Consider the following 20,357-nt stretch of genomic DNA (forward strand, 5'->3'; position numbering starts at 1 on the left):
GACTAACAGTTAAAATCCTTTGGGTATGTAATTAGCAGGTGTGCAGGTTTGGAGAAAAATTATTTGATAAATACTTGATATTTTTCCCATGATCCTAGGCAGAAAGTCAACACCAGAGGTGGTGTATAAGAATAGTGCATAACACCTTCCTGGCACTTGTGGATCTCTGTTTTATATCTCTTGGATCACAAGCTGCAATGCCAAACTGCTTTTGTGTTAGCTCATTTTTACTTGCAAACTACAAAATGGGCACAGAAGAGAAATCTGATAGTGATTTAAAGCTGAATTGAAATGAGATCTAAAGTAGCCTTGTCCTGTTCTATGGGAACCTGTATTTTATGTACACTTTTGTAATCTACTTGAAATCATGCTTTGGGTCAACAATATTGCCCTCCCTTTCTCTTTTTTGCATGTGTTGTGAGAGAGGGAATGCTGTTCTGTGCTACTTGCATAGAAATTGTAATTCCTTTGAAAAACAGCTAGAAAGCAGGGATTCCCTGAGAGCATCCAACAACTTAAGTAATAGGCTTAATGCCATCTTACAGCAGATCTGTAGGATCTCTTCAGTTATTGCAGCTGGAATCAGCTTAGAAAACTGTTTTTGATAGGCTTTTTTTTTTTTTTTTTAGTATACATTTTAGCAAGCCTTGATGAAAATGGGCATAGTAACCCTTCTGCCCTTGGGGAGTGTGTGTGAATGTTCTTAAGTCTGACAGGCATGAGCAAAAATTGAGTATCAGTGCAGTTTCCTGTACTAAGGGATATAAGTACATGCATTTTTCTAAACTGGAGATGTAAGAAGCAAACAAGTTCCAAAGCAAACTGGCTTAACAATTCAATTTGGGGTGGCCATGGAAATTTTCATCCTCTGAACAGGAGTCCTAAGTTATTGGACTACACTGTGTTGTGAATATATTGTTCTCTGTGGTTTCTGGGTGGCTGGCATAAAAGACAAATATGCCCTTTAAGAAACTGCACAACTCCTTGCAATTTACCCATTCATCTGTTCCACTCTTCTCTCACCATCTGTTTCTTTCACTGTGGACATGTGAAGTTGCTCCATCCCTGCAGCAAAATGCAGCCTGGATGGTTCACAGTCAGGCTTTCACATGAAGCAGTTTTCTGTCATTGCAATCACAGGTGGACTTGCTTTTCTGTCAAGGTGTAGCCCTATAAAGAAACTGAGTTTTGTATTCCAGCTGCACAGCTGCAAGCTCCTTCAAGACTACAGACTTGTATTTCTTTGTCTCTGGGTCTGGGATGCCAGGCTGGAGGAAGAGCCTTTTCTTTTGTCTGCAAAGAGTGCAGGACAGAGGTAAGGCAAGAGGGGCATATGACAGCAAAGAAGGAGACTATAGTCTAGGGCGTGAGGAGGGGTTTGTTTCAATGCTCTTTTTTCCTACTCATTGATATTGTTGAAGCTGCAAGATCTATCCCCAAACTTGTGATTTTGTATTTAAAAACCCAAACCACAATGTAGCTTTACTATTAGAAAGCATATTTTAAACTTAAAATCTGTTCCTCTTCTGAAATGGTGCTCCAGATCTCCATAATGATGTTGTTAGTAAATGCATGCCTGCTTTGCTTACAGCTCTGCCTTTAATCTGAACCTGGCCTAGCAGATGCAGGTTTTACAGGTAAAAGGCATTTATCAGAGCATAACAGCTTGGAAATTTAAAGCTGACATACCTACTTCATGCTCTGTTTTTGTTTTTTTTTAAAGAAAACATTGGGCTATTGATTGTGTCAGGTAGGTAGCTACATGCTAAGTGTACAGCTACATGCTCATTGTAGCTGTAACTTTCCAAAGAGGCTACTATCTAGCTTTGAGTTTAAACCCTGTTATTTACATTCAGTGTCAGGGTGATGATGTGAGCTGTATTTATATCACCTTCACTTCTTGTGAAATGCTTCTCTTTATATCCCACTGTTTGAGCTGAATTGTTTTAAACCAGTGGGCTCATGGCAGCAAATTCAGGTTTTCTGACACAGTGGCAGGAATTTGAGTCCTGTAGCACAAGTGCTGGACTACTTTAAAGGAGGGGGGATAATTTATATTTACTAATCCTCACACAACATCACTGAATTGCTGTTGGTGCTTTTTAAACATATATTGAATGTCATTAAAGTGTGAACTGAGTGGGATTTCAGTTCAAAACAAAGCAGCATGTTTCTTCCTTAGAACCAGAGAAGATTAGCCTGAGGTTTCTCATTTGTCTTCTCAAGCTAGAAACCTCAAAGCTTGTGTGTGTTTTAAGAATGCGTTTAGAAAAAAAGATGTTTTGTTGGTTATCGATGATCCTTAAATTGTGCTTTGAGATGCAAACATAAAGACATCCCTTCTGTACCTTTCCTATTTATGGAGGGTCTAGTTCTTGATGCTGAGCAGAAGGTGGGCTGGCATAACTGAGCACATTATGGCCCTATGTGTGATTTCCTGATGCATAGGACTGATTAAAGCTACATACTTGGGCAGGTCATTTTTACCTTGCTGCTCCGGAGAGATTTAAATCAGCATAATTGGGTATGGAGTTTCTCTACCATATGGGCATTGGTTACCTAGAAGTCATCTACCATATGCCTGTGTAGATGGCTAAGTGGCAGCTATGATTAATTTATTAGGAGAACAAAATTAACCTGTGTATATATATTCTTTCTCTGATATTCTGGTACTGAGAAGCTGCTGTTTGATGTTTTAGAACCAAGGGAGTTATAAACCTCCTCCCCCCACCCCTGTATCTCAAAGCCTTACCCATTCTTGTTTTGGATTCCTCTTTACTTTCAACAGTTATATTTATCTGCAGTAAGGTTTTCTTTCACTATCTATCATCTCATCAGTTGCCCCCAAAATATGAAGTGAAGGAGGTAAGTTGTCTGTATGGACAAAGTGAATTTCTGAGTAGATGCTCAAAAGGCTGTACAGCAAAATCCTCCCCAGGAAAAGATAGCAGCATGTAAGGAAGAAAAGGTTGGCTATAGATGGCTTGCTTCCAGCTTCCCTCTGCAGCAATGTCAGGGAGGTGTCACTCATGCTAGTAGTGGGATCTCACTGCAGTAGATGGCAGTACAAGACTGTCATTGCAGCCACGTAGTTCATATCTCGGGGTGCTGCGAGCACTTATCAGAGGCTACCTTACATGAATGAGTCCCCACTGCACTTCCCTGTCACCACTCTGGCATTTGAGGTACAGATTGCTTTCTTTTCCCCTTTCCTCCAGTCTTGCACGTGTGAAGTTAGGTGGGAAATAGGGCAAGTGGTGAACCCAGAACTGCAAGAAGAGCTGACCCTGGATTTCAGGCTGCCCATTCATTTTCTGTGTGGGTTAGTGGGATTCAGGTTTTGGCTTACTGCTTTGGCCAGGTCTCTGAAATAAAGGTTGGACAAGTTCTCATGTGTTAAATATTATGAACATGGTGGCTGCCAGCCTTTAAAACTCACAGCTAGCAATGGCTCTGCAAGGGATGAGACTATAAATAGGTAAAGAATTCTCCAAAAGGGCTGCTAGCTTTGCAGGGATACCAAAACACACAGCCTAAGGAAATCTGTATTCTGCTTCCATGAGCACTGTCCTGTTGTTGCACTTCAGCCCTCAGGACAGGCTTCCCGTTACAAAGATGACTTAAAATAGAAGCCCAGAAGGCACCAAAATGTTGCTATATGTATCACAAAAGAGAGCTTAGAATGATTATAGATGTTATTTTAGAAATAATTGAGAAAAGAAATATTGAGTCTCTGTACATAGAGAGAGCTTTGGAAGTGTGTGTGGCACTGCTGTCATTAGTCAAATATAGACAAGTGGAATGAGAACTAGAATAATACTTCAAAATGAATAACTACATCAGGCAGAAGTCCAATGATTGCTTTATTAAAGCCTTGATGAATGCCAAGCAATTCCTCAGATATACCAAGGAGCTGTACAAAAACTAAATTCCAGTATTTTATGAAACACTGGAGGAGGGAGCCTACACTACATGGAAATGAAGGGGGCTTTTCATTTTTTAACTCTTGCCCCCACAGTCCTTGTTTCCTTGCCAGCTAGTTTGGGAAAGATCAGAATACTGAAAGGTCAATTATTGTCTTTTTCCATCTCCTCAGAATGCACAAGCAAAATTACAGAGCATTTCATTAAGACCAACAGTCAATATCAATGATTTCCAACTGTCTTGCCTCTTTCTCTGATCCAGAATTGACTGCAGTCATTAACTTGCTACTGGCAGCTGGAGCTGGGTCACAATGAGAAAGCAAGACAGTCACAGTAATGACTTTCAACATATGTTGACAGAGCTGTGGTGTTGCTTTCTGCACCCTGCTCATTTCTCAAACTGCTTCTGTTCACCAACCAGAAAAAAGAAAAATGTTCAATTTTATCTAGCGGCACTATTGAAAGTAATCATCATGAGATGCAAATGCTGATGTTCCTTAGTGAGAGATGGATAGGTGGCTGGCTGGCTGGGTGGTGTTTCTCTGTTTATGATCAAGTGCAGTAGTTTCAAGTGGTTTTGGGTGGAATGAGTGCTAAATGTCCACTGTTGTTTAAGGGAAGCTCAGGAGGGAACCTGAGACTGTTGTATGCATGAAGGGTGGGTCCAAGCCTGTCTTCATGACTTGAGCCATCTGCCACTGATCCACGATGGAAACTCATCACGTCACAAACCTGTTTAGCACACCTCCCAGTTCATGGGGTCTGACTGGAGCAGGATCAGCAGAACCAAACAAGTCAGAGTCAAACTTGCCAGCTGCTGCCCTGTGTGGCTGTTCTGAGCATGTGGGATGGCTGGTCTTGTCCTCCTTTCCCTTTCAATGTAGTTGCAAATGGAGTTCTGGGCATGGCAGATAGTGCTGTCAGGTTAATAGATGTCACAGAATTACTTCTGCTATGTATTTCTTCCATGGTTGTTAAAAGACACTAAGCTATTCCTGTGAGAAATGCAAATCCCAGGTGAGCAACTTGTCTACTTGTGCAGCTAGTAACCAAGAAAGATGCAGCCCAGGAATGGAGAAACAGATTAGAGATCTCCATATAGAAAAGTTTGTCAATCAAGAAATCAAAGCAGAATGTAGACCATGTCCTAATTGGAAAATTTCCCAGGATGAGATCTGATACCTGAGGCTCTAATTGGTGCAGAGTCAACTATCCTGTACCTGATAACTCTTTCACTGAAGTGATTTATAAAACTTCCCTGAGGCACCTCTGCAATGAGCAACAGAGATGAAACTGTATGTAGCCAGAGGCAAATCTTGCTGCTAAGTGAATGCCTGGAATGGAAACCTTTATCTATCAGTGAGATGGTATGGAGATCCATTACTGTCAGTAAATTGTGATAAGCACTGTTCTGACTTGAGAGGATTATGTGACTCCATGAAGGTGAACACTTGACATGGTGCACATGGGTGATGATTTATTAGTGATGCTGTGTGTGTCTATGTCTAACAGGAAAGGTGGTATGTGCAAGACAGAAATTAACAGAAGTGAAAAAGGGAAAGGAGGGAGTCCTGAAAGCAGTTTTGAAGGGGAAAGAAGATGTTTCCAGCAACACCTTTTCAAATCACAAGTTAGAAAGCTGGCTCTTGCATTGCTGTGACTAAGTTCAGGCTTGTTTTTAAACTCTCCTGTATTCCTAAATAACAGATCAGATCACACAGCATCGTCACAGTAACTCAAAGTAAGCTGTCCACTGGCAGTCCTAAGGAGGGATGAAATAGCAGTTGTACAGTTGTAAGCAAATATTAACAGTATTAAGCAACTGTATCAGCTGCTAGTGCTTCAGGCTCTGTGCTGACTGCTTGGCATTGGAGGGTACACAGAACAACATGTAACATACACTGTCACCTCAGCTATTGAATTTCTGACACATGCCTCAGTAGCCTGGAAATCAATAGGCAGCAGCTGCAGTGGAGCTCTGGGTGCTGCACAGCCCTGAACTCTGCTGTTGGCAGGAGAAGAAACACAGATCTCTGAGTCTTGCTTAAACCCAGATGGTCTGGGGCAAACAGTGAGGAAGGTGCTTTGTCTTGCCACGTTGTGTAGTCCTCACAGCATTGTCTTCTGTGTTGCTGGGTCTTTAGTAAGTAGATGTGAAGAATCCCTGTCGGGGGGCATTGGCAGTAAGTGATGAGATGATGTTTGGGAACAGAAGGTGGGCATCCAGTAGTCCAGTGTTGTTGGCAGAAAATGTGTCAGCTGTTTACAACTTGCTCTAAAGAGCAAAGCCAAAGCTTTGTCACTAGCAGCGGCCCAGCAGTGATGTCAGCAAAGATAAGCCTTGTGCCCAGAAGAGGAGACCTGATGATGACGATGTTGCAGCAGGGGAAGATCCAAGTGGGAATACTTCATACCACTGAGTTTGCTGGCTGGCAGTAGCCTCACTGCTTTAGAGCTTTTTGTACACTTACCTACCGGGGCTCTTACAGACTGAAACTGACTTTGGAAGGAGGTGAGAGACTGATCTGAGCTCCCTTGTGCTTCTGCTGCAATTTCTAAGGAAGGAAGTGTGGAACCAGCTTCAGAGACGACTCTAAGTGTACCCTTGGAACAGAAACAAGGAGCATTTGAGCTCCCTTCCAGCGGGAACAGAGCATGGTGGTGACCATATCCTCATGGTGCCTGTAGTTGGGGTATATAGTTGTGTTAGTGAAATCTAAGGAAACCCTCTGTGTTTCAGAGAGACGAGTATCACCTAGAAGCAGCAGAATGACAGATTACTACAGCCTTCAAAACCTTATTGGACATGAGCACTGCTGCAGAAGTCCATAGTATGAGTGTATGCCTGAAGTTCCTAACAAGAAGCTGGCAACTAAATGAGTAAAGTGTTTGCACTGCCTGAGTTTAAGGCAAAACAGAGCCAAGTTGGATTAGTAAGTAAACTTACTATTGATTGACCTCTGGTGGTGGTAGCAAAATTAAGATAATCCATCTAAAAATTGCCTTTAACCTTCTACCATGACAGGATTATTTTTAAATTCCATTATCTCTGTGCCGTTCACTGTTGTCTGTGAGTTATGGGACACAGCTGCATACAAGTGAGAGTGCAGCAGTGATCAGTGAAACAAGCCTGTCCTGATGCTGTGTTGTGACAGAGATTTATGCCTTATATCCCCAGTCCCATTCCATGTGCCTGGAAGTGAAAGTAGAAACTGGTTCTTCATTAAATCAGCTGTGTGCTATTTACATGTCATGGTGGGGTGGAAATACATTGCCCATAGACCTGTGGGGTGGAAATAGGTTGCCCATAGACCCCTGCCCACCCCATGTACAGTTGTAGGGATACAGGATGCTCTGTTTGAATGCTAAGCAAAGTAGCCCAACCTTGGTAAAGAAAAATTTTTTTTTTTTTTTTTTTTTACTTAATTAGGTCCAGGAGGGGGAGACTGAAACATTATTTTGGATATCTAAATAGATTTCCTTTGTGCAGGATTACATAGGTCAAAGTAATTTCCAGCTTGATTTTAACTACTGAATACTTCTAGGCAGTAGCAGTAGGTCCATATGGGAGGGGAAAGTCCACAGTCCTGTTTTCCCAGGGGGTTTCATGATGAAACAGTGTGGTCTTGGGGGGTGTCCCCTCACTAGTGGTACATCTTCATTCAAGATGCTGGAGGACTGAACACCATACCTAAGGATCTCCCAAGTGCCAGATCCTCACTGGCTCAGAAATGGCAAAAGGGGAACTCTTAAATCACTTGTTTTGAGACAGAAAGTGAAGACTGTCTTATTTCACTAACTTTCCTGGTTGCAGGGAAGCAGCTTATTGTCATTGTGGGCTGGTGAAGTGAGTAACCATCCAATTGAGGGAGTGCATGACAGGTGGATTTGCTAGAGATGTCTGAGGCATACAGATCATGGACAAAACAGAAGCTAACACACCTGGACATTCTCCGGTAACCCTTGCATGTGAAAGGAATATGTACTTAGAAGCCTCCTCTGACCAAACAATCAATATCATTGTCTGCTCACCACCCTGTGCACACAGTGTGCAGGAGAGTGTGAGATCCATCTGATTTGAAAAGCCTGGTGTGCATGTTTGGCAACACAGATGAACCTTTGCTCAGTAGGCAACTCCTGAGATTGGAAAACTTGGTGCTTTCATTTCTTCTTACAGCTGTAGTGGTATTTTAAGAATGATGGACCCAACTCTTTCTTCTCATATACCAATTTACAAGCAGGTGGGTCTTCAGTCATACTGTACTTTCTGTGTTCCTCAGTGGAGCCAGGACCACCAGCTGGTGGCACCATCAATGCACAGGGCATGGTTAAGTCACCAGTTGAAGAAAACAGGTTGTCCTGTCTCAGAGGGGGATTTCGGCCTCACAAATTTGGTTTGACAACCATTTCTGCAGAATGATGCAGCTGTGTGGGAGGATGGCAGCACTTTCTGAAGTTGTGGCAGTATCCATGTCACTGTGCTGCCTAAAATCCTACAGCTGCATACAAACAGATTAGACATTGTTCGGGAACATGGATAGTAATTTCTGAGGTTTCCTTTGGACTTCCAGCTGCTTGAAATATCCTTCCATGATTCCCCTCCAAAGATGTACCAAAGCATCTGTCTTAGATTGATGCTGCTCATGAACTCACTACTGGTATTTTTAGCTGTGTTTTGTTTTCTCTAACACAGTTTCCCGTGTGAGTAGTGAAGTTAAGCTAATGTGGAGCACTTGAGAAAATCTCACCACAGTAGCTTTGGCTGTTTCTACAAAAATGTGTGTGTCAAATTCAATTGTTTAAAGCCCTGAGCTACATTTTCAGCTAATAATGTGCTTGCTCTTTTCATGGTTTCATGCTATTTGGTGTTTATTTCTGGCAGCCATGTCCTTTAAAAGTAGCACTGTTGTACCTGTGATTGCTGAAAGAGATTTAAGGGAAAGCATGTTTTATGAGACCAGCCAGTGTAAATGGCAAAACCAGAGGAGCTTTCAGCTACAAAAATGTGTGATTTAACCTTACTTTTAAAAGCCCCTTTCTATATCATGTTTTCCTTGGACTCTCATTGCTTTTCCTGAGAGCAATGTTAGATCAATAATGATCACTTTCCTGGGAATCCTTTTTCAATACCCATATTCTGATTATCACCAAACAATTATAAATTACAACTGAGGAAACTAAGGCACAGAAAAGGCAGGTGATTTGCCTGTGTGGGTGGTTGAGTCCAGAATAACTCAACAGTGCTTGACTCCGTGTGCTGAGTTTTAACTATAGAACGAGCATCATCTCCTTCCACCAGGATGCGTGCTGGCTCCAGATAAGTCCTTCTCTCAAAAGCTCTCGAGTTTTGCTGTCAGCTGGAATATTTGGTACATATCACCAGCTTCCTGTAAGTTTGCATGACATGCCCTGATCTAATCCAGCTAGAGAGTTGTGATTCGTGGTGAGTCCCAAAGGTACCAGGTATATTTGCAGTGAAATTGCAGAGGGCTGTGTTTTCCCCTAAGGAGGAAGCTGCAGAATTGTGCCATACTTAGCATAAAGAAAAGAGCTCTTTAAGAAGTTGTAGCTGGGTGGAGAGTGAATACTTACTTATGTTTCTACTCTAATGTTAAATGTGGGAAAAAATATCTTTTTTGTTTCAAGTGAATTTTTCTGTACTGCTGGTGGCGGACAAGCAGACTCTGAGCTATAGTAGCGCTCCTGCTGCTGCTGCTAGTCCTTGAGAAATCTCTCAGAAGTGATTGCTCCAGCTGGCTGGAATAAGCCTTCAGGTGCCATTGCTCCAGTCACTGTCCTTTAAACTGATGGGTAACTCCCTGGTTAGAAATATGGAAGGGAGTCAGCCTCTACAGCACCACTCTCCTTTGATGCAGTAGGAACCTCTCATGCAGTTCTCAAACATTGCCTGCCCTCTGCAGTGCTGCAAACTCTTATGCTTAAATGAAGAGGGCTGTTCTCATGGTTTTATGGGTTAAAGTTTAGTTAAGTACCTCGGTTAGGATCCTCATCCCTTCAGACTCCCCCAGAGTCTTGGACTTAGGTAGGCTTCTGCTTTCAGCCCCTCAATGCAGAAACTGGTTTTCTCCCTTGAAGTGTGCAGAGCTGCAGGAGGTTGTTTCAAGCAGACCCTGTCCCAAATGCCTTTGGGTTGAGCCACATCCGGTTTTGTGAGGCAGTCCAGAGGTTTCTGGACTGCTGCTGCCCAGACTGGAACATGCCTGTCACACTTGGCTGCCCTGTAAACCTGTCTGCCAGCACCCAAAATGGCAAATGCTTCTCAGATGTCAGCTGCAGGCAGAACACAGAAGGTGAGGCTGCTGCCCCTTAGCAGGCTGCTTGGCTGTGCTATGACAACTGCTTTTCATCCAGGTAGGGATGGAAAAGCTCATCTAAAAATTAAGCTGAAGGCTGTGTGGATGCATCTAGACAGATGTGTTCCTTTGGCATTGCAGCTGCCCTGTCCAGTTCATGTGATGTCAGACACTAGCCTTCTGAAACTGAAGTTAGCTCATGCTATCCCAGGGAGAGGCTGGGCCGTGATAGTTTAGATTGTAGCAGATGTTGCACCTAATATTATCACTGTCACAAAGGGAGGCAGAAATGCAGAGTGAGACCTACCAGCCAGCTAATAAAAGGCCAAATGAAGAGCAAAAAACCACACCAAAACACCTGCTAGTCATTGCGGAGATATATTGCCCCGAGGAAATTAAAGCCACGAATATTCTGGCATAGGCAATAAACATCTCCTTTGTGTTCCTCTCAAAGCACCAAAACCTCTGGAATATTAAGGAAGGACAAAGATGCTTTTCAGTCCTCCCCTGCGCTTCAGCTGCTTGCAAGTGGTGATGAAAAAGATGGACTAGATCGGCCTGACTGTTGGGTGACTACCGAGAATTCAACTTCAGAGTGAATGAGGGACCCCAGGAGTACGACTGTTCAGGGCGATCATGCAGCCCGCTTTGAGAGGGGTAGCACTGGGGTACAGCTGTGAGGGGGCTGTAGGAGAGAGCGGTGCGTGCCTGTGCTGTCCCATGCGTTCCGTCACCTGTCCTGTGCCTTTCTGCGCTCATCAGCAGCCGCCGGTGCGCACCCGAGCCTGGTGCTCGGCGGCAGGCGGGGCCCCTCCTGCCTAAGCAGACCCCTCCAGTGGGCAATACAGACACATAATTCTTTCTGACGCTCCCCTCTCCGGCTCCGGCTCTGTCTCAACATCGGCGGCTGCCGGGGAGCGAACCGGGGCGGGAGGGGGCCCGTCGCTGCTGCACCCCGCAGGGCTGTGCGCAGACGGGGGCGGGCAGCGCCGCTCCGCTCCCCCCGCCCCGCCCGGCCCCGCCGCCGCATGCACCGCACGGCAATAAAGCGCCGGGGAGCCCTGCCGCGTCCGGCAGCGCCGCTCCCGCCGGCCCCCCCGGGCCCGTAGAGCTGTGCCGCTGCCCCGGGGGGCGGCAGCAGTACTACCCCCGCCGCCATGCCGGGCTGGAGGAAGAGCCTCACCCTGTGCCTGCAGCGGATGCAGGAGGACGGTGAGCGCGGCCAGGGAGAAAGGAGTGATGGAGGTGATGGAGGTGCTCGGCTTCGACCTCCGACTGGCCTTTTCTTTTTATTTATTTAATGTAATTTTTTTTTGCTTGGGAGGGATGTGGGGTGTAGGGGTCTACCTGGGAGGGAGGTGATCCTCTGCGGGCATGAGGCTCCGCAAAGAAAGGGGCTGGAGGGGGGGATGCTCCTCGTGCCGGTAAACTTCCCTGCAGCGAATCGGTCCTCTTCCTGGGCTCGCTTGGGTTCTGCTTTTTTTCCCGTCTTAAAGAGGAGGGGGCAAGCCTGAGTGAGAGGTCCCTATGCGGTCCTCCCTGGGTATTTAGATGGGTTTGCAGTATCTGAGCTCTAACTTTCTAAAGCTACTGATGCTGCTGTTTTCAGATGGCTTTTTTTTCCCCCCCTCTCCATTCCCCAGCTCCATCTGGGGATTAAAAGGTTTGCAGATGACACAGAAGACGTGTTGTGGTAGTCTGATTCCTATTGTACTACTTACTGTTGCTCACAGTGACTGTGAATTATTTTGTTTACATGCTCAAGAGTGTGATGTTAAATAAATGCTGGACCTGCAGCTCATAAAAGTCGGGAGAAGACATCCACAAGGTGGCACAACAGAGGGGTGGTTTAAACTTGCACTCCGGTTCCTGGGTTTATAAATGAACAGGGCTGAGAGTGGTGGGGAAAGTTTATGTCTCTGGAATGAAGTGCAATGCTCAGGTGGTCTCTTAAACCTCATGTGGAGGAGCTGAGCTGGGATGAGCAGAAGTAAACAGGAATTCGTGTCTGTAACCTCAGCTGCTTTGGTGCAAGTGGTTAATGGCAGGTTTTTCCTTTGCATCTCTTCCCCTGGCTGCCTCTCTAGATGGTGCACTGGTAAGCAGATTTACCAAATATCTGAAGTGGCACTGTTGCATCATTTGGTGTGAGTAATGCAACATTCTCTGGTCCTGCTGGTTAATAAGCACAAAAAGAAACTGTGCTGTTGGATGCCCTGTAAGGTGTCAGGACAGAGCCATTAAGCTGCTGAGTCTGATGCTGCTTCCTTACTCTCATTGCTTTGGGAGAACACCATTTCTTTCTGATGTCAGACCCCTCTGGGAGCACAGCTTCTGCTGGACACTCCAGCCACTTGGGACAGAGCTGTTAAATCTTGTCCTGTAGAAGAGTGAATCAATCCCCTGTTTTACATGTTGAGACCTGTTAGTGTGAGTTCAGTCCTGCTATGGTGCAGTGCTTTGTAACGCTGCCCTGCTGCAGCTGACGGGGATGCTTTTGCATCAGTGGACCAGGGGTGGCTTTAGGGGCCTTATGAAACGTTTACAGCAGCAAGCTCTTGTCATGCAGCTGTACTGGGTTACTGTGTTTGCCAGGTTGTTTGCTCTGTGACTTCATGTCTGTACTGGCTCTTGCCTTTGGTGTCTATATAACGCCTTTCTTCTTCATCTTCCCACCTCCTCATATTTCACTCCCAGCACAGCAGGGAGTCTGTGACCAGTGTGCATCCCTTCAGTTATGTCAAGCGTTTTCCCTAGTGAGATTGCATCTATTTCCATGGGTGGCTCAAGAGTAGCCTGTCTTTGGAAGTTACCATATACTTAATCACAGAATAGTGTATCTGGAGGAATAAATCTTGGAGGCTCAAGCTGATGTGTTGTGTAGAGAAGGAGGTGTATGCCTACTAAAGAATAACTAAGTTTGTAGGGTACTTCTTTCCCCTTTCCCCAAGGTGTCCCATTTTATGGTCATATTACAGCCTCTGCAGGGGTAGCAGAGGAGGGTTTGGTTAGGTTTTTGTAGCACTGCGATGTTAACAGTGTGGGGTTTAACTTGAATGGTAGAGAGGGTTTCACCCCATGTCCTGTATAATGTTGCCAGGAAATCTCTGTGTGGTTCTGTTCAGATTTTGATCTTGCAAACCATCCTCCAAAAGGTCTATGAAGAAATCCTGACTTCTGCTTTTCCTTATTCAAAACAAGTTACATCTGCCTCATTGGCATTTCCAGGACTATGCAGATGTGGTAGCCTTTGGTTCAGATATCTGAGCTGGGGAGCTTCTTCCCCAGGCACACATGCTGTGGGCCATGGGCATGTTAACTTCCTCTCAGGACCACAGTACTCAAGTTTCCAAAGGAAATGTCCTGGTGTTCATCAGGAGCGCAGTGGTGATTAGAAGAGCACTGTATTTTGGTTACTGAATATTAATGTGATGAGCATCTCTTGCAATTTGCAGCCATTCAGTGCTGGATTGGAAGCTTCATTAATCACATTTGGCACTCAAAAGGTCAGCCATGGTAAGTCACATAGGGAAATATGAGATGCACATGAACTGGGCTGAGATATAATTTCTATTTCAAATCACCCACAGTGAGTTTCCTTATGTGTGCTTTACCTTAAAATTTCTCTCTTGGGGAATGGAGGTGACTCCTGACCACTGTGCAGAGATGGTCCCTTCTGTGATGTATTGCTCTTCCCCACCACAAGAGGGTTGTACATGGGACGTGCTGCTACTCCTGTTTCATGCAGAAAAAGAATGGATATTAATGATTTGGAAATTCTTGGTGAACAATATGTTCCCTCCATCTAGTATTGATAACCACCCTGTTACTCCCAGGTCAGGGGGTTGATTTGCTGATTTGCTTCTCTGTAGGATTGCTTCTGACCTAGGGGCAGAGGTTGGAGCATGTAGCCTGGCAGTTCTGTCCATTGCTGTGTATACAGAGCTGTGTGGCCAGAACTTGTGCTGGTTTACCTCTCTGATACCTGCCTGCCTCTCTTGAGGCAGTGGAGAGGACTAGTTTGCCATTGCAGACCCTTTCCCATTCAGATTTTTTCCCCCTCTTGCTGCTATCCTTTATATGAGAATGGCAGGATCTGGACTTTATTCTTGCTGCTTCCAGAATTTCAGTAGCAAAAGATGCAAAGACTAATTTCTGCTTTGGGAGCATGAATCTACGTGGGCAGGTGGGAAACTCTGGGGATTTTGGCATATCTGAGTGGATGTGGAAACTGGATGCCTAGAAAGGATAAACTGTATCGTCAGACAGAGTGGTAGGGATGTTGTTATCCTAACTGTGTGTTATCTAGAGGCATATGATTTGCATAACATGGGTCACTGTAGTGGGCACACACCCTTTGTTAAACCTGAGACATTTTTCTGACTCTGCTGGGAGGGAATACAGAGTTTGAGTGTAAATTTAGGTTGTTGATATAATTCCCCTTCCTCCCCCATATGATTTTCCTTCAGTAAAACCAGAAAATTTGATTCTCACTTCAGCCTATTAAAAACTAAACCAGTCCCCAAACCCTTAAGAAAGGCTGATGTAATGTGATTATAAAATATGGAGCTACTTGACCTTTGCATGGGTCATGGGGCAGCTGCAAAGGAGGGAGCAAGGGAAGGAGCAACTCAGACTTGTTCCAAAAAGTGACAGTATTGCAGGATTGTGTTGCTGCTATTTGCTTCCTTCCCTTGTATATGGCTCAGTGCTGGTTACCTTGGAAACAGCTGTAGGAGCATATAGGGGCATTTTGCTGCTGTGCAGCCATGGGCAGAGGTGTCCTGTGGTGCATGGGGAAGGGCAGGTCCTTTGTGGTGCAGGATGAGGGCAACAAACTAAAAACCCATTGCAGGTCTCCCTTTCTTGCCCACCTTGTCTTGCTGCAGGTGCAATTTGGCAGGAGTGGGTCTCTGGGGAAAATTTAGCAAAGGGTGGTTTTTCATGGATTTGGCAGAGCTATTTAAATTTTTATAATAGGAAGGTAAAAATACTGCATCAGCCTGTCTTGAGGGGGTTTATAACAGCTGGGCTATAAACATCAGCTTTCCATTCTTGTCCTCAGAACAGTGTACTGAGATGTTTTGCTCCATAGCTGTGAAACTGTGATTAAGGTGGGAAATGGGATCCTTCTTTCTTTAATCGCACATATCAAGGAGAAAAATCCCAATAAGATGAATGTTTGCTGGCTTTGCATGATTAGCAGAAAATTAGAAGATCTTTCACTGAGTTCCATGTTGCTTGTGATATGTATGTGTGATGTGTAGAATAAACTCAAATGAGTAATTAAAAAATAATGTGAATTATCTTCTGTTCACTTTTCCACATTTTGATCTTGCAGACTGTGATGGTGTTCATAACTCAAAATCAGTTAAACTATTCTGCTGCATAAAGGTAAATGTTTTCTCTTTTGCTTGCCACATCAGAAACAATCTAGTCATTCAGAAAGGAGGTTTTTTTTTGTATTTATCAAGTTGTCTTAGGACCATCTTTCAGTGCTGGGTTGAGTCTGTTCAGTTTTAGTCTGCTGCCTTTACAGAGTCCTTTTGTCCAAATTGCAATGATGTGATCTGTTGTACTGGTACTTAATTTTTAGCAAAGAAATTTAACAGAGTAGCTGTCACTTAAATAGTGTGCAGTAGAGCTGCTCTGTGGTCAAAGGGCTATTTTGTCTGCCTGCTGAATGCAGCATATTTAATATATTCTTGCATGTGGTACTGTTACTTTATGGTGCATCCAAGCTTTGTCACAGATGAGGACGTGCACACGCAGCGCTCAGGAATTTATGGGCTGCTGTTTGTTGGTAATATTCATTATACAGGCCACTGCTTTTAAACAAAATGTAGAAATAGAGGTTCTGACCCTCCAGTCAACTGTGGTGGGGAATTAGGATTGCTTGAAGGCTGTGGTGGTAATGCTTAAGGGATAATGTTAATTCATCAAACTGATGGGACAGCCAGAGCAAATCCTGCTAGACTTTGATGGGGTCTTTTTCGTTCATTAATATGTTGATGTGGATTTGGTACCCATCAAGTGAAAGAGTAATAGCTGCACCCAAGCGCTGTGCTCGCCTGCTCTCTTCTTCACTGACTGTCATGCTGCGCTGAGTTTGGGCTGCTGCTTTTGATCCTGTGCTTCAGCAGTTGTAAAATTTAGCTCTGACTGAGAAGTCCTGCACAAAGTGGAGATGAAGCCACAAGGGTTTTACAGAATGACTCTAAAGCCTTGCTGGAATTTGATTAAAAGCAGAGATTGATTGTTATTTTGCTTTTTGAAACGGTCTGCCAGTTTTTACAACCTGAATGAGATCCTGTATTGACAGAATTTGGCCATATGAAGCTGTACAGGCATCATGCAGCTCTGCTTTTGCTTAAGCTGTTACACTCTGTAGGGCTTCTTGCAAAGGAGTTTTTGTTAGCAGTATTGAGTGATGATGCTCAGCACTGGGCAAATGCATCAGCCGCAGTGGTTTGGCACACTCTCCCTTTAGAGGTGCCAAGGTTGGAAAGTGTGAGGGGAACCTTTCAGGAAGTTGAAGACCTTGATGGAAACCATGAATTATGGTAGCCAGGAGAATTTCAGAGTGAGAAAAATAGCCAGATCTGTCTGGATTCAGGCCATGCTTGTTGTTCTCCAAACCTGCTGGACTCATGCCAAGCATAGTGGAAAAGCACTATGGACAATTCCCAGGAAATGGACCTGTTTTTGAAACTGCTCCAGTCTTGAAATGCGATTGCAGCTGCTGACCCAGAGATCTTCTGATGCTCTGGGTTGCCCTGAAATGAAGATTGCTTAGGTTCAACTGAGGTGTGTGGCAAGTGTTAGGACTTGGCAGTGTTAGGTTCACCTCCAAGATCATAGAGGTATTTTCCAACCTTAGTAATTCTATGACTGTAAGTCTAAGAGGTGGATGTTTTGTTCTGTGTTTTTTGTTTTGTTTGTCTCTTTTATGGAGACAATCAGCACAGGGGAACTGTGTAGTTATACCCACAGCCAGACCCTTGCTGGGTGGATAGCCAGAGGAGAGTTCTCCACCAGGGCATGTGCTGTATGCTGAGTTATGTCTTTCTGTTGTTAAAACTGTGTAGCCTTGTTATGGGTGTCCTGTTTTAGAATAAAAATGTGTAGTTTAGAATAAAAATGGCCTTTTAAAATAATTTGATTTTATAGTTGAATAAAATTACTTATTTTGAAACAGATGTGAATTTGCAGAGGTGTAAAAATAGTAGAATATTGATTAGGTATAGCTCTATTGAAATTATTCCATTGTAGATGAGCCTTAAGGCAGTGAATTGGGCATATTTGGAGCATCACATAAATAGAACCATCTCTTTAAGAGCCAGTCCTAACCCTTGAGGTTGAGAGCAGTGATCTATGCCTGAAAGGCTTGCGTAATGTCTAGAGCAAGTTGAAAACTTGCTGGTTTTTTTCCCCAATGATGGTCTCTTTTTGCCAGAGAGGTCACACATCTCCTGCTCTGGTGAATGCTGGTCCTGACCCCACATGTCCTGCATGCACCTCTTGGGCCAAATACTGTTACATCACGTAAATGTCTGTTTGGGTTCCTAAAACAAATACAGCTACTGTGGATGGGCACTGGTCTAACAGGAGTAACATTTGAGCTGGAAAATAAATCACATGCTGATGGTGTCTGTTGGAAATGGCACCTTCTCTTCTGCAGTGCTTGGCCTGGGTGAATGATACATTGGGACAAAACATCTCCTCTTGGAAGGATCTGCATTTTGTCCAGTTGTACTGGATCTCCCCATGGACTCCTTCCTTTGAGAGAAAAATTAATGAAGCTTTCCTTTTAAAATTCAAGTAGGATTTCTTTTTTCCCCAGCTCTGTTGTCAAGAGAATGAATTACCCTTTAAAAAAATTTTCTTACACCCTCCCCCTGCCCCTTTGTCTTTGGAAGATGAAGCAATTCAAATAACCAAACCAAACAAATTCTACAATTACGGTGATTTCCCTGCTGCTGACTTTCCCCCTCATTAATGTTAGCTGAACTTGGCATATAGTAATTACTGACTTTCGGTTTTGAGCCAGAACTGTTTCCTGGCTCCAGAAAAAAATTGATTCTACTGATAGCACTGGGTGAGCTGCTTTCCACTGGGAAATTGGTTCAATCAAATATATTCCTCAGACAGCTTCAAGCAGTTTGCATCAAGACCACTGTGCATTTAAGGAGAAGGGGGCTACCGTGTGCTGTTTGAGATCAAGGAAATGCTGTGCATTAAGATGTGGTTTGATCCATGTCTTATCTGTGTATTTCACCAGATGTGTCAGTGACCCTGCCAGCTAAACTGCTTCGTCTTGATGAGTAGAAACCTCTTGCTGAGGCTGCAAAATAAATTCAGTTATACAGTCTTCAAGTTGTCTGAGAAGTACACACTTTTGCTTAACAACTTTATTGCCACTCTGAACAAGGCATTACACAGCTTTTGGTTTTAGCAGTTATATTAACCTTGGCTGCTGCTTTGTTGCCAGAGTTGGAGGCTATTCTGAACATTTATTTGGATTATAGATGTTGTCACCTTTTCTTGTATCTGTGATGCTGTTAGTCATCTTGGTGACACTTCATCTGTGCAGAGAAATAAAGGTCCTGGCTCACGTTTCAGTATTGCCTTATACAACCCCAGGGAGGTGCTGCTTCTAGAGGCAAACATTACATCAAGGTTGAGGGATCTCACTTGAGTTCTGTTGAATAGGGCTGAGAGAGACCTCTGGATGTTTGATTTCCTCCTGTCCTCCATTAAAAGCATAAATCTTCTCTGTTCTTTGGGCAAAATTTAGGTGATTCTACAGTGTGTGAGCAGAAAGGGCTTCTGTCTTACCTTAGGTCCCAGTTTGACAAGGGCTGTCACCACAGATGCAGTGTATAGATTTATGGCAGGGGAGGGGGTGGGGCAGGAGGGCTTGTCTTCATTTGCATCCCCTTGCAGCAGAGGCCTTGAAGATTTATCCACAAATGAGATGCAAAGAAACAAGGCAAAAAGAATAAGGCAAACTGTCAGCTGGTGTGACAGTTTCACAGGAATTAATGATGCTAAGTTGCTCTTATCTTACTTGGTGCCAGTGTGCTTTCCTGATGAAGGTCGAGTCTTTGTGTTGAAGGAAATGATGGTACTTCCAGGAGTGGGCCTCCCTCATTAAACCCAACTTGCCCAGATCCATTGCTTTTGCCTACTGGAAGACAGGGGAAATTCCTTGGGGCTGTCACAGTGGGATGAACTTGGGAAAGAGTTGGGAGGATGAGTTATTAGCTGATTCGTAGCAGCTTATCTGAGAGCTATGTCTTAATCCTGAACAGAGAACACCATTGGGAATATGGTGTGGGTTTTTTATTTTTTTATGTTTTTGCCTTGCTTTCTATTTTAAGATGAATCTCCTTACTGTACATTCATTAAAAGCCTTCATGAACCTCCCTTTTGTGATCTGTGTGAGGCAGGGAGCAGTACTGCCTCTCACTTTTCTTCCTGTTTCATAGATTCATGGAATGGTTTTGGTTGGAAGGGACTCTGTAGACCATCTATTTCCAAGCCCCCTGCCATGGTTAGGGACAGCTTTCCACTAGACCTTGCTTTGAACACTTCCAGCATCCACAACCTCCCTGGGCAACCTGCTCCAGTGTTTCACCACCCTCAGTGTAAAGAATTTCTTCCTAATATCTAGTCTAAATTGGCCTTCCTCAAGCTTCAATCCATTCCTTCCCACTTGGGAGCATCATCTCTTTGCCCTTTTTCCATCTCTGATTTTTCCCCTTCAGAATGGGGTGGTACATGGTCTGGCAATCTTTAGTGACTTAGATAAAAGCTCCCGTGGCCAGCATAGTGCAAGGAATTATTCCTGCAGGATATGGCCCCTCCAGGTCCCAGGAGAAGGGCAACTCTGATGTATGCTTGAAGAGCACAGCTGCTCAGAGCTTGCACATCTATTATGTCCAAATCCTACATATTCAACAGCTCCTTATCTCTTCTGTACCTCAGTATGCAAAGATGATGTGGTCTTGTGGATACTGTCCCCGAAACTGTCAGTGCTCTCTCATTTGCCTCCTTATTCCTGTCAGTGGTAGAGGCCCTTTGCTCTCCAACAGTATGGGTTTTTCATAGAATCATA

At 44.2% G+C, this 20,357-nt stretch overlaps 1 protein-coding gene across 1 annotated transcript in view; it reads left to right on the plus strand.

The window, feature by feature from the left end:
• Positions 1 to 11,394: 11,394 nt before the first annotated feature.
• GRIP2 (glutamate receptor interacting protein 2) overlaps positions 11,395 to 20,357 on the plus strand; it is a 282,140-nt gene continuing 273,177 nt past the window's right edge. Inside the window, exon 1 of the mRNA XM_054387208.1 lies at positions 11,395 to 11,449. Coding sequence (XP_054243183.1) covers positions 11,395 to 11,449 — 55 coding nt within the window. The remainder of the gene's footprint in view (positions 11,450 to 20,357) is intronic.

This window comes from Indicator indicator, chromosome 15 (assembly GCF_027791375.1).
Source record: "Indicator indicator isolate 239-I01 chromosome 15, UM_Iind_1.1, whole genome shotgun sequence".
Taxonomy (NCBI): Eukaryota; Metazoa; Chordata; class Aves; order Piciformes; family Indicatoridae; genus Indicator; species Indicator indicator.